This window comes from Schistocerca cancellata, chromosome 8, assembly GCF_023864275.1.
Source record: "Schistocerca cancellata isolate TAMUIC-IGC-003103 chromosome 8, iqSchCanc2.1, whole genome shotgun sequence".
NCBI lineage: Eukaryota > Metazoa > Arthropoda > Insecta > Orthoptera > Acrididae > Schistocerca > Schistocerca cancellata.
Genome location: NC_064633.1, coordinates 174,869,169 through 174,881,982, shown reverse-complemented (window position 1 = coordinate 174,881,982; position 12,814 = coordinate 174,869,169). Strand labels below are relative to the sequence as shown.

At 43.7% G+C, this 12,814-nt stretch overlaps 1 protein-coding gene across 1 annotated transcript in view; it reads left to right on the top strand.

Annotated features, from left to right (window-relative positions):
* Positions 1-12,814, top strand: part of LOC126095451 (hemicentin-2-like) — a 114,767-nt gene that overhangs the window by 42,130 nt on the left and 59,823 nt on the right. The window contains exon 3 of the mRNA XM_049910244.1: positions 4,307-4,520. Within this exon, the coding sequence (XP_049766201.1) occupies positions 4,307-4,520 (214 nt within the window). The remainder of the gene's footprint in view (positions 1-4,306; positions 4,521-12,814) is intronic.

Genomic DNA, 12,814 nt, shown 5'->3' with positions numbered 1-12,814 from the left:
ACCCTCACCTACAGCCAATAGATATATCACAGAACCTCTGTTACTCTTTCTACGTGGTATTGATATAGACTGTGCTACAAATACAGTTCGTTAGTGTGGGAAATATCTAGCAGCGACAAGAAGGAGTTGCAAATAATTGCTTAATACTACGTTCCTTAGCCGAAATCACTTTATAATTCGGTGATATGGGTGACTTTGTTACAAGCTTACACCGCTGGTGACGTGTACCACCTTTTTCGGTCTGTTAATGTACACCTCGTTATCACAATGTATGTTGTGTGGAAGACCACTGCATGAGGAGGCAACACCATACTTTAACTAATAAAGTACGTACAGTTTTTAACGTCAATATTTTTAGCGATACTTGTGTGTCCCTGTACAACAAAGACCGCTTTTTATGCAGGTTGAGTAACATGTTTGTGGGAATCGTGTTTTGAACATCTAGTTGCTTATTAGACAATTATGTCTCTCTTCGTAAGGGAGACTGATATCACTCGCAAGGAATACAAATGAGGCATATACATCCACCGCGGATTTTCACTCGATATTAATTCGTGGCACCAACAATCAGTTTTTGGCGAAGTATTGTACTTAGTAGAGGATGTATGATAGATTCACTGTGATCAGCAGGTTTATAAGGTTTTTGTTGACGTGTAAAGTTATTGTGGTCATTGTTCTTACGTGTGCAAAGAAAATAATTGTGTACCGTTGTAAGCGAGGTATGGATTTGATGTTGAACATTGTGATTCAATGCATCTTTAACCATGATGTGTGAGTGAAGTGGAAAATTATGTACAGTCATTAGAGGAATATAGGTATAGATAATTCCAGAGCCACAGCATCAGGAGGAGGTATTTCCAATACTTCGCTCATCGTCGAATATCCTCAGATTGTGGGTGCTAGCGTAATATTTAACTGTAGTTACAGTGATAAATATGAGGCTGGTTTATTAGGACGACATTGTTAGCGAATGGGAGCGCATGCCAGAGGTAGCCTTTGACGGGAACGAATGGGTATTCCGATCGTAACTCAATCGCAAGCTGCAGGTACAAAGGAAGGATCCACCCAGCAGGCTATTCGGTTCTTGCATGCTGTTGTATGGTCAGGTCCCAGCGAGGGCGCTCCCTGTATAGCTGAGTACCGAACTAATACTCAGTATGCATTGGGCTAAGTCCGCGATCATGTCTGTTGCATGTATTCTCCACCGAAAACTGTGCAATTAAATATTGATAACTGCCACATATTGGTGCTGGATGTGTCGATAAAATCCGAATTGCTACCGTCCTAGTCATCCCAACATGCCCTCCATGGCTGGGGCTGATGCGCTCTGGCGTACACACATGTTCACAACTGCAGCAGTTTTCTGCGGCCTCTGAGCATTGGCGCTGTTTGTGTACGAGGGGATTTTCATGCTTCATGTGTATATCGGGACATGAGCGTGCGGGGTGTGTGAGTGTTTCAGCTATCTCTGACATTCAGACATGACAACTAGGGTTTCTGACTAGATCGTGTTTTAAGTGTGTCATGTTTGTTGCTTCTCTATACATCACAGTGTACTGTAGTAGTCACAGTTGTTGTTGTTTCTGTCCTATCACGATGCAGAACCTCCCTTCCCCTCCTCCTACTTATTCTTCGTCCTGTTGTAACTGAGAGAACCAACTTAAGCCTTACACTGCGCTGTAAAGACTCACTCGCTACATCAAATTACCCATTCATCAATTTATTGTTTCTGATAGTTCAATTGTGAACACACACAATATAACCCCTCCACAGGTTGTTTAAGGACATAGTATGCAAATGAGCTTAATTTTGAAATGTTCAACCTCCTCTAATGCAATGGAATTCCTACCAAATACCCCAATTGTACCAGTATCCACCAATATTAGGCCACAGGGGAAAAATATATGGTCATGTTCGGGAACCGGGTGGTTGCTGGAATGAATCATGCCAAATATTCCAATCCTGGTATCGACCAATCGCATGCAAAAAGGAACTGTCCCACACAAAGGGGCACTGATTTAATTAATTACTCAATCAATCTGAAAGAGTGAGGGATATTTCCAAGACATCCACAGCTGGGGGTTATCAGGTAAATCCTGAATTGTTTGTTGTTCGATCTGACAGCGAGTGATGGCATGTGCAGGCCCCACTGTGGCACACTACAGGATGTAACCACTTGAAAGAGAGAGAGAGAGAGAGAGAGAGAGAGAGAGAGAGAGAGAGAGAGAGAGAGAGAGCATTTGTTTCGAAACGAATTTCTCAGGTATCAAATGTCAAAAGGTTGCCACCAACTGAATCTCTGGTTTTGAGGATTAGTGCAACTTGTGGTCTGTGCACTGCACGAGGCGGCTGGCTGTGTTGCAGCCGATATGACAGTGCAGGCGTTGTCCACATCGGGTGTAGTGTCGTTCTCTTGGACATTGATGCATGGTTCCGGCTGGTGGATGGCAAGAGGCATGTGCTTTGTTATCAAAAGTTTTTCGACAGTGTAATTATGTGTGATGAGTTACGTCAATGTTATTCCTTGCACAATCGGAATAAAAAAAAATTTAATGATTGTATGGCAGTGTTGGCTGGGAGGCCCCATGCGGGGGAGCTCAGACGCCCTATTGTAAAGTCCTTTTCAGGTGACGCCACATCGACAACTTGCGAGTCAATGATGATGAAAATGATGATGAAGGACACACAACAACCAGTCTCCTGCTGGGAATGGAACCTGGGCCCTCTGCGTTGTAGTCAGTAACACTACTGCTAAACTACGGAGGCGGACTACAGTCCGAATAAAAAAAGTCGATGGAATTAACTACTTGTTCTTTGATGTATCTTACAAGACCTGTATCTTCCCAAACGATGGAGAATGATAAATGTGGTGTCACCGCCAGACACCACACTTGCTAGGTGGTAGCTTTAAATCGGCCGCGGTCCATTAGTACATGTCGGACCCGCGTGTCGCCACTGTCAGCAATTGCAGACCAAGCGCCACCACACGGCAGGTCTAGAGAGACGTACTAGCACTCGCCCCAGTTGTACGACGACTTTGCTAACGACTACACTGACGAAGCCTTTCTCTCATTTGCCGAGAGACAGTTAGAATAGCCTTCAGCTAAGTCCATGGCTACGACCTAGCAAGGCGCCATTAACCATTTCTAGAGAGAGTCTCACTTGTATCATCCAGAATGCTGTATACAAATGATGGATTAAAGTTAAGTATTCCTGCTGCTACGTACTTTTCTTTATAGCATTCATTACGTATCCTGTTTCAGACCTAACCCCAGCCGGCGTGTGTAAACGCGTGCCTTTCGGTTACCCGTCACTCTGGACTGGCTGTCTTGTCAGTCCACTACAATAAGTAGCAGAGGTCCAGCACCTGCAGATTGAATATTTCATAAATAATATTTGTTATGAAATATATTTTCTGCCATGTAATTGAATTTCCTGCTTTGATATCCTACCTCTAGTGCATAAGCAACCCGCACTATCAGAAGTGTGCTGATGCCCCCCTTGCCCTACTACTCATGAGTTGTCAGCTGCAAAGGCCCATTGGTAGGAGTGTTCAGCGCACTGTGTGTTTAGACACACACGTATTGTGCCCACCATTAAGTGTGATGTTTGTTCCACCATAGTTCGTCGTCCATGCTGTTTTACCAGTCTACTGAGGCTACAGCATCTGATGTCTGTAATGAGTGGTGACTGTCCACCTCCACGACGTCCTGACATTATTTCAACACGTGCTGAAGACACTCACCACAGCACTCGTCAAAGACCCAACAAGTTGTGCAGTTTCCGAAATACTCGTGCTGAGCCTCCGGGCCATCACAGTCTGCCCTCTGTTAAACTCAGACAGATGGCGTCCCTTCCCCCTTTCACATGGACAGCACACTCACAGATGCCACAAGCACTGTGCGTGTGTCTGACTGGCAGTCATTCCTCTCCAGGTGACGCTGCTATCGCCTGGACCTGTTTATATCGTTAGTAGGCCGGTGGTGATAATGTTCTAGCTGATCAGTGGAAAATGCACTCTGTGCATTTCTGTAAGTTATGTACACTTTCCACGATTGAAGGTTATTTTTAAAAAAATAATTTATAAACGCCCTATACATAATACACATCTTTAACGAACAACGTTCATGACTGAAAAATTTCTTCGTAGGTTTCAATATCTGCTATCTGTTTCAAGAAAAGGTCAGCGACTGTGGGTATATCATTGCCACCATTACCTGTTTGTTGAAAACTAGAAACATTCCCACACCCTTCTCCCACTGGTTGGAACCCTTTCACTGGTGATGGGCCCCTTTGGCTGTGGCAGGTGTCGTGGGTGCGCCGCCGCGACTCGCACATCCTGACGGTGGACCGGTACACGTTCATCGCGGACGACCGCTTCCAGGCGTTCCTCGTCGACTCGACGTCCACGTGGACGCTGCAGGTGAAGTACGTGCAGCCGCGCGACGCCGGCCACTACGAGTGCCAGGTCAGCGCCGCCGAGCAGAAGCTCAGCAGGACCGTCACGCTCAACGTCGTGGGTGAGTACCCTGCTGCCTCCACCTGCTGTGCAATGTGTCATACCTTGACAGACGCTTCAGATTATGGCTTAACAGTCGACATGTCACATAAATATTAGATTAGTGCATAAGTTGATAGCACTTTAGTTTTGCATGTTGGTATTAGATTGCTATGAATTTTTTTATCGTTCATTTTATTTGTAGTTCGATCTTGCTATTTCAGTTTGTATAGTGTCGTTTTGCCTTTTGGAGATAGTTGCTGGTGCTGTGGATGCTAGAAAATGAAGTGTGAAATTGGTATATCGGAACATTTTCGACATATCTTTCAGGTCTTTCAGGTCAATAGAGGGGTGACAGCAGCGGAGGCAGACAGAAACATTTGTGCCGTTAATGGCGATACTGCCCTTGGACAGAGAACAGCAAGAAAATAATTTTTCGATTGAAGGAAAATCGTTTTGACATTAGTCACTCTCCACGTTCGGGAAGACATTCGGGATTAGATGACGGTCGTTTGAACGCATTGATACCCAACGATCCACGTCAGTGCACTCGAGAACAAGCAAATGCGATTAACTCTGATCATTCCACGATCGTGCAACTTTTGCACGGAATGGGGAAGATTCAAACATATGGAGTTTGTGTACCGCACGCTCTTAAGCCAAAATCATAAAAATCAGCTGGTGGACGTTTATGCATCTTTGCTCCTTTGTCGTGAATTAGCTCGTGAACAACATCGTCCTGTCTTTCCCTTTATGGGTACTGGTGATGATAAATGGCGTCTTTATCCTGAAATTAGGAAAAGATGGGAAAGGTCGACTCAAACAAAGCAGCAGCTCTCCCTACAAAGACATGCCCTCATTCACAAAAGATAATGTTACGCGTCCAATGGAACAGTGACGGTGCGGTGTACCACGAATTGCTTCAGAGTGATGAAACCATCACTACAGACATTTATTGTCAGGAATTGTGACGTCTTACAGACGCAGTCAATGAACAACAGCCAGAAATACAGCGTGGAGTGTGATGTTATTCCGAGATATCGCACGCCAGCATTCTGTTAGACTGACGAAAAACACTATACTGGAGTCGCGTTGGGAAATCGTTCCAAAGCCACCTTATTCACCTTATGTTCCGCCCTCAGATTTTTACCTTTTCCACACTCTACTGAACAACCTCTAAGGAACTTCCTTTCCGGATGAAAATTCTCTCCCGTTATTTTTACAGTCGCGGAATCGAAAAGTTACCCGAGCATTGGCAGTCATTTGTAAATAGTGAAGAAGAACACATTATTGGTGACTAAAGTCTCTGTTATCTGTATCTGTTGTGTTTATTACACTGAGCTGACAAATGTCATGGGACACCTCCTACTTTCTTGTCGGACCTCATTTTGGTCTGCGTAGTGCAGCAGCTCGACTTGGGATGGACTCAACAAGTCGTTGGAAGTAACCTGCAGAAACATTGAGCCATGCTACCTCTACAGCCGTCCGTAATTGCGATTTTGTGCACTTACCTCGCGATTAAGTCCAATAGATGTTCGATTGTATTCATGTCGGGCGATGTAGGGGGCCAAACCATTCGCTTAAATTGTCCAGAATGTTCTTCAAACCAGTCGAGAAAATTGTGGCCCGTTGACATGGAGCATTCTCATTCATAAAAATTCCACCTTTGTTTGGGAACTTGACTTCCATGAATGACCGCAAATGATCTCCAAGTAGCCGAAGATCCAGAGGACCCAGGCCATTCCATATGTACAAGCCCACACCATTATGGAGCCACCACCAGTTTCCATGTGGTCAGAGCCCAGGAGAGGCGCTGCAGGCGGTCATGCTGCTAGTAAACACACTCACACACATCTGCTGCCATAGGCCATTAATGCCAAATTGCGCTTCACTGTCCAAACGGATACGTTGGTCATACGTCCTACATTGATTTCTGCGGTAATTCACTCGTTGTTCCATGTCTGTTATCACCGACAACGCCATGCCACCGCCACTGCTCGCATCTGTTACGCGGGGGCAATAGGCCGCTGCGTTGTCATGGGTGAGAGGTAATGCCCGAAATGCGATGTTCTCGGGGCACTCTTGACAATGTAGATCTCGGAATATTCAATTCCCTACAGACATCCGAAATGGGATGTACCATGCGTCTAGCTGCTACTACCATTCCGCGTTCAACGTGTGTTAATCCTCGTCGCCCGCCGTAATCATATCGTAAACCTTTTCGTGTCAGTCACCTGAGTACAGATGACAGCTCCAATTTTGCACTGCCCTGTGTATGCGATACTACCGCCATCTGTACACGTGCATATCGACATCCCAAGGCTTTTGTCACCTCAGTGTAAACTTATCGAAAAACGCTACAATGTTATTCACCAACATAATAGTTTGTACCTGTACTGTTTACAACTTGTAAAAAAGCTAGATATATTACACAGCACTTAAATGCGGATAATGTGAGATATTTACAAATACTGCCCAAAAGACAGCCACATCTCAAACGAAAAATTCACCAACATAATAGTTTAGACATATAATATTTGGCTAAATATAAAATTTGTACCTGTACTGTTCACAACTTGTAAAAAAGCTAGATATATTACACAGCACTTAAATGCGGATAATGTGAGATATTTACAAATACTGCGCAAAAGACAGCCACATCTCAAACGAAAAATATAGAAAATGGCGGAAATTACTATTAGCGGTCTCTAGGTTGCGTTCCTTCACGTGATTCTAAATTCACTCACTGGATTGAAATACCGAGTAAAAAAGCATCGATTTTTTTGTTGGTACACTGTACTCTAGGTATAAAACACTGACCTACTAAGGTGGTGTGCACACGGTTGTAAATACATATTGCTGGTATCACGCGCAGAAGTGCAGTGAGTGATAGGGTCGTTGATGACCCCATGTCTCACTGCACCACTAAGAATGTTGTATGCACAGGGCGCACACTTGTTTAACTCGTATACAGTCGTCAATAAAATCAGGATTTTCATGATAAGGGGTATTATTATTATAATTAGTAGTAGTAGTAGTAGTAGTAGTATTATAACTATTACCCTTATTAGATTGTTTAATGATTATATCATCGGAGGTGGTAGTATGAACACAAAAAGAAGGAATAACGTCTCGTAAACATTGGCTCTAAAATCCACGCCCTAACAGCTATGATGTCTTGTTCATTTTCCATACTGTGAAACACGTCTCCTCTACTGGAAGCTCTTTGCTTTCCAAATATTACGAAGTTATAGTATGCATTAAAACAGTAAAACTGTTCAGTGGATACGGTCTATAATGTGCATACTATAAGAGCTATGAGCACTTGTTCACCAGAGATTTGTTTCACAGAAGAGAAGATGAATAAGTACGAATAGTTCATATAGTTTCCATTTCAGAGCCCACGTCCAAAGGACACTTTTTATTGTTATAGTCATTCTTCCATCTCGTAAAATTTGGAAAGCAAAGAGCTTTCACTACAAGACGGGTGCCTTACAGTAGCAAAGATGAACAATGCTTATAGCTCTTATGGCATGTAAAGATTTCCAGGAACTACTTCAACCAATCGCCTTTCTTTCTTCTTTAATTTTGATTTACCATTACGGAATTCGAATCTCCTACCAGATCGCCATCAGAGTGTGCATATTTATTGCATGTTTTCAGCACTGTATGGGCGTGTAGCTGTGTGAAAATGTAAAACTGAAATATGTAAGCACTGACTGTGACGAGAACTATTTACATAATGAGATTGATTTACTTACATTACTTACAGTTATCAGTATTTGTTGGCTTGTTCTTGGTGCACAATTTGTTCTGGAAATCATAAGGATGTTTTCCAATGACGTTCATTTTACAGTAATTCACAAATTTAGCCACGGGTAACAATTTACACAAGTTAAACGTTAGTAAACTATTGACCATTACTGAAGTTATGTTCTAAGAGTTATTATCGGAGCAGTTTCTTGTTCAGCATCTGCATTGCAGATTGGCGATAGTATGCACAGGGGGGTGGAGGCAAATTAAAGAGGCCCGGACGAGTGGGTACGATTGGACGTGTATGTATGCATGTAACCACACACCGCGACGCGCACACCACGTGTACTCCCGCCATGTGATCCACGCTTCTTCAGAGCGTAGTGAAAGATATATCAGTGTGAGTGGAGCAGTGCAAAGGGGACTATGGATTCGCAGTGTAGCAGCGGGTGCTCATTGTGAAAAATTACGTGACACGAAATTCGTGGAAAGGGTGTGGTCAGTTGTTTGATAGCAAGTTTAATGTTGTCAAAGTGCTAACAAAGATTACCACGGAACTCTTAGTCCGAAAATGGCGTCGAACAGGATCTGTTTTGAACAAGTCAAAAATATTTCGAAACGTGCCCTTGCATTAGAAAACGTCGCTGCAGTTCACAAAAAATACTTCCGGGTCTTATTAAATGAACCCGACGGTGTCGTAAGAGACCAGCATATCACGTCGATCATGCAGACGAATGCTCCACCTACACCTGCAGTCTAGGTGGCCATCTTGGTCACCTGATCTGTAAGTGACCGATGACTCTGTGTGGGAAGCCCTCAAGTCGAAGGTCTATCGCAACAACTCTCATAGCAGACTGCAGAGATTGAGGCGATGGGTGGACACACTCAATACTCTTATCCACTAATGGGTGTGAACATGTTAATGATCAGGTAGTATATACTGCCAACTCGACCGCTGAAGGACAGAAGGTACACTACATCTTCCAATCGAATTAAGTGACAAGTCCGGAATCGATTTTCGTCAAACAGTAAAGGACAATTCCATTTCTACCTTGCATGTGTTGTGAGTGGAGTCGTTTATTTTACACGATCAGCTGATTTCGGCGGTGCCACTTTCAACTGCCTGCTCATCTAACAGTGATTTTATACAGTTACCCTTAGTGTCTGTGAAGAAAATGTATTGTTATCGTTTACGGATACAGATGTACTTTGTGTGTACATCGACATTGATTGACTGTGTAAAATTAATGAAACATATTTCCACAAGTCATATAACATTACATGATTCATGTGCAATAGTAGTTTGCACCATTACTAGCTTCTAAACCATATATCACTCTTTCACTGTTTTATGTACGCGGTAGAGAAACAATGCGTTGTCGTATCCGGTCACTAAACTAGTTATATAACCTACTGCTGATCACCACACCTGCAAACCTGTCCTTGACCCACAGCGTGAGATGGAGGATGGGTTAGCACACTGGACTCGCTTTCAGGAGGAAGATATAGCTTTCCCACCATTCCCTCACTCGCTCCAGGCAAATGACACTATGGTTTCTTTCTAAGAGAACGGCCGACATCCTTTCCAACCGTGAAATATCACGAGCTCGTGATGCGTCTCTAATGACGTCCATATCTGCGGGACCTTCAAACCTAATGTTTTTTTCTTTCTCAGAACTATACTTAACCACCCACAGTTGCTGGCTCAGTAGGACGTCTTTCTCTGACGCCATCTCAAGACGAACTGCTTTGGACATAACACTTTGTATGTTCCTAAACTTGTGAAGAAGACAGAATTGTCCTAGGTTACTAACTATATCGCAAAACCTCCAAGGGTCGGATAAATATTCGTACAATTATCGCGTCCAGTGAATATTCTGGAGCAGACCCGTGTGAATAGGAACTGTTGGCTATCGTTATCGTGCTTGCGAGACTGTCTGACGTGATGTCTAGCTTGGAGAATTTCCCACGGTACGGTTTCCAGAGCAGCTCTACGCCGCGCCCCAGCAGCGATCGCAGTAGCACATCCAGAAAATACAGTATGCTAGGGAGTCGTGCGTCTGCTCGGCTTGCTACTAAAATGGTTTCCCACCACCATCCTCTGCCTCAGGTAGACCCAAACCGACGTAGTCATTGCCTAGCGTTCGACTGAGCACATTGACAATTTTTGCCCCCTGGCACTGATTGTTAGAAATCACCGCGTTTTGATTTTAGTTCACTCCCGATCTCTGACAATGATAACTGCAGAGACGTTTTAGGTTTCTGTATCATAGTCTACCAATATTTTCAAACGCTAGGAGCTCATGGTCCTGACAGAAATTGCAAGGTTTTGTACATTTACAGGACAGGTGAGCACATTAACAGACGCCAAGCAGAGAACAGGACTTACACATGACTTTGTTAGTTGTGGAATTTGCACCTCACATGTCAGCCGTTCACGAATAATGCAAATGCGTGTCGTAAACGCTGGTGGGCAGGATAACATATAACACAGGAGTAAAAGCGTATCACCTATAGCTCAATCATCGCAGTATATTACCACTGGAGTATCACCGAGGCTGTTTTACACATAACCATCCACAGTGAAGAGGAAGATTAAAGAGACTGTGGAGCTTGCATAACAGCCTGCGAACGTAATCTCTGACCACTGCCTTAAAGTAATATGTAGGCTTCCATAGTGGGTGTCAATATCGTTAAAATATTTCTGGCTGTCAATAATAAGATGCGTTACAGTTGTAAAAACTATTTATTTCTAAAACGGAAAGGGTTTCTGGCAGGTGTGCAATTGAAGAGGGTATTTCTTGCGTGTCGTGTACCAGGTAAGCGCTAATTTATCGTATTTTAACCTATTTTAACCTTTGTTATGCATCCTTTGTGGACACACATTTTAATGTGCATCTGAAGATGGGATATGTGTCCTGAAACCAGGTAACGCTTTCTCTTTTGGAAATAAATATTTTTTACAACTGTAGCAGATTTTATTTTTGACAATGAGTATCAGTTGTAGATGACCCATGAAAAGAAGTCTTTCTGGGTGTGCTGCCGCGTCAACTTGTAAAACATACTTCTTAATCTAACGTGGTTTTGATATTATTTGATTGTTCTTTTGTAATGTTTGAGTGAGACATTCACTACGGTTCCTAACCTTTGGCGAAACATTGCAAATAGATCTGCTATTCCGAGCATTTATTGGACTGATTCAGATTTCGCTAGTTGGCACTGCGGTCAAGGCGCAATGGTGGAAACTTAAACTATGAATCGAAGAGTTGCTAGTCATACTACTCATATAATAATGCACCGTTTATAATATGAGAGTATAATTTTAAATTTGTTATTGTTTAAAGAATAATTATTCCCACTGTGGCTAATGTTAAATGGAATAATACGCGTTTAGTATGTACATATGAGTCACAGATGTGCACGGAAGGCGAGTTGGGCAGCTCACATCAGCTTCGCCCCAGTGACATCGAAGCGACGCAAGGGGCCGACGTCACGTTTGAAACTGCCGCTTCCGCCTCCCTACAAGCGTCAAGAATTCGTCTTTGCTTCCTTTCGATATACAAAGCCCGTCCCCACGTCCTACTTTCTGTGTACCCCTGGTCTCTGTTAAAAATGTTGCTCTACATTCTAATCTCAGCCGCCTCCTTCATAACAGAATCTCAATATGTTGACGCATGAGTCAAGAATCCAGTTTTTTCAAACTGTGTTTTGTGTCCGTTTTGCAAGCAATATTCGGCTGTGGAGGACTTGTCAAGCCCCCTTTGTTTCATTCGTTGTATTTGCCCTACGCTTGTAGGGAGGCGTGAGCAGCAGTTTCAAATATGGCTCCGACGCGTCGCCCTACCTGACATCACTCGATCCCTCGGCGAGGCTAACAAGAAAGAAAGACCGTGGTGCTTGCGTCTCAGCACCTGACACTGCAGGCTTACGAGGGCCAGCAGCCGTCTCCGGCGGGGAGCGAGTAACTATTTCAGACGAGTTTATTAATTCTTGACCGCGCATTTACATGGATGTAAGCTCTCGATAGCAAACGATGACCTTTAATGGGCACCTTTTCAATTACATATTGATTTCCCGTGGGTCTTGCACAGAGCTGAGCGTTCACAAAGTGTGGCGGACACGTCGAGTAGTGTGTCGTCACAAGTTGGCCCGTCAGAAGTTGCATGGCCCGTATATCTCGCGGATCCCGGTCCCTCAGTGGGCTTGAACTGCTATGAGCTGCCCAACTGGTGCCAGGAGGTTGCAGTCGTGCCTATATGAGCGGAAAGCCTATCTAACCCCGGAAGTCAGTGGTTTTTACGCCTGACGTCAATGGTGGAGGTAGCCATCCAGAGCTCTAGAATGGTGCTCGAGTTGACACAGGTTGAAAACCGAAAAAACTTTATTCATAGAGGTGCATTTAACTGCCGCTGTATTGGACACGTGTTGTTACGAATTTGCATCTGATGTCTAGTAATGTCGTTGTCCATTTACCTTTACAGTTGAAACGTCCCCTTAGAAAAATTATGAATTGCAGTGCTAGTAAACCTCTTACGTTATTTGATTTTTCAGACAGCTGAGCGA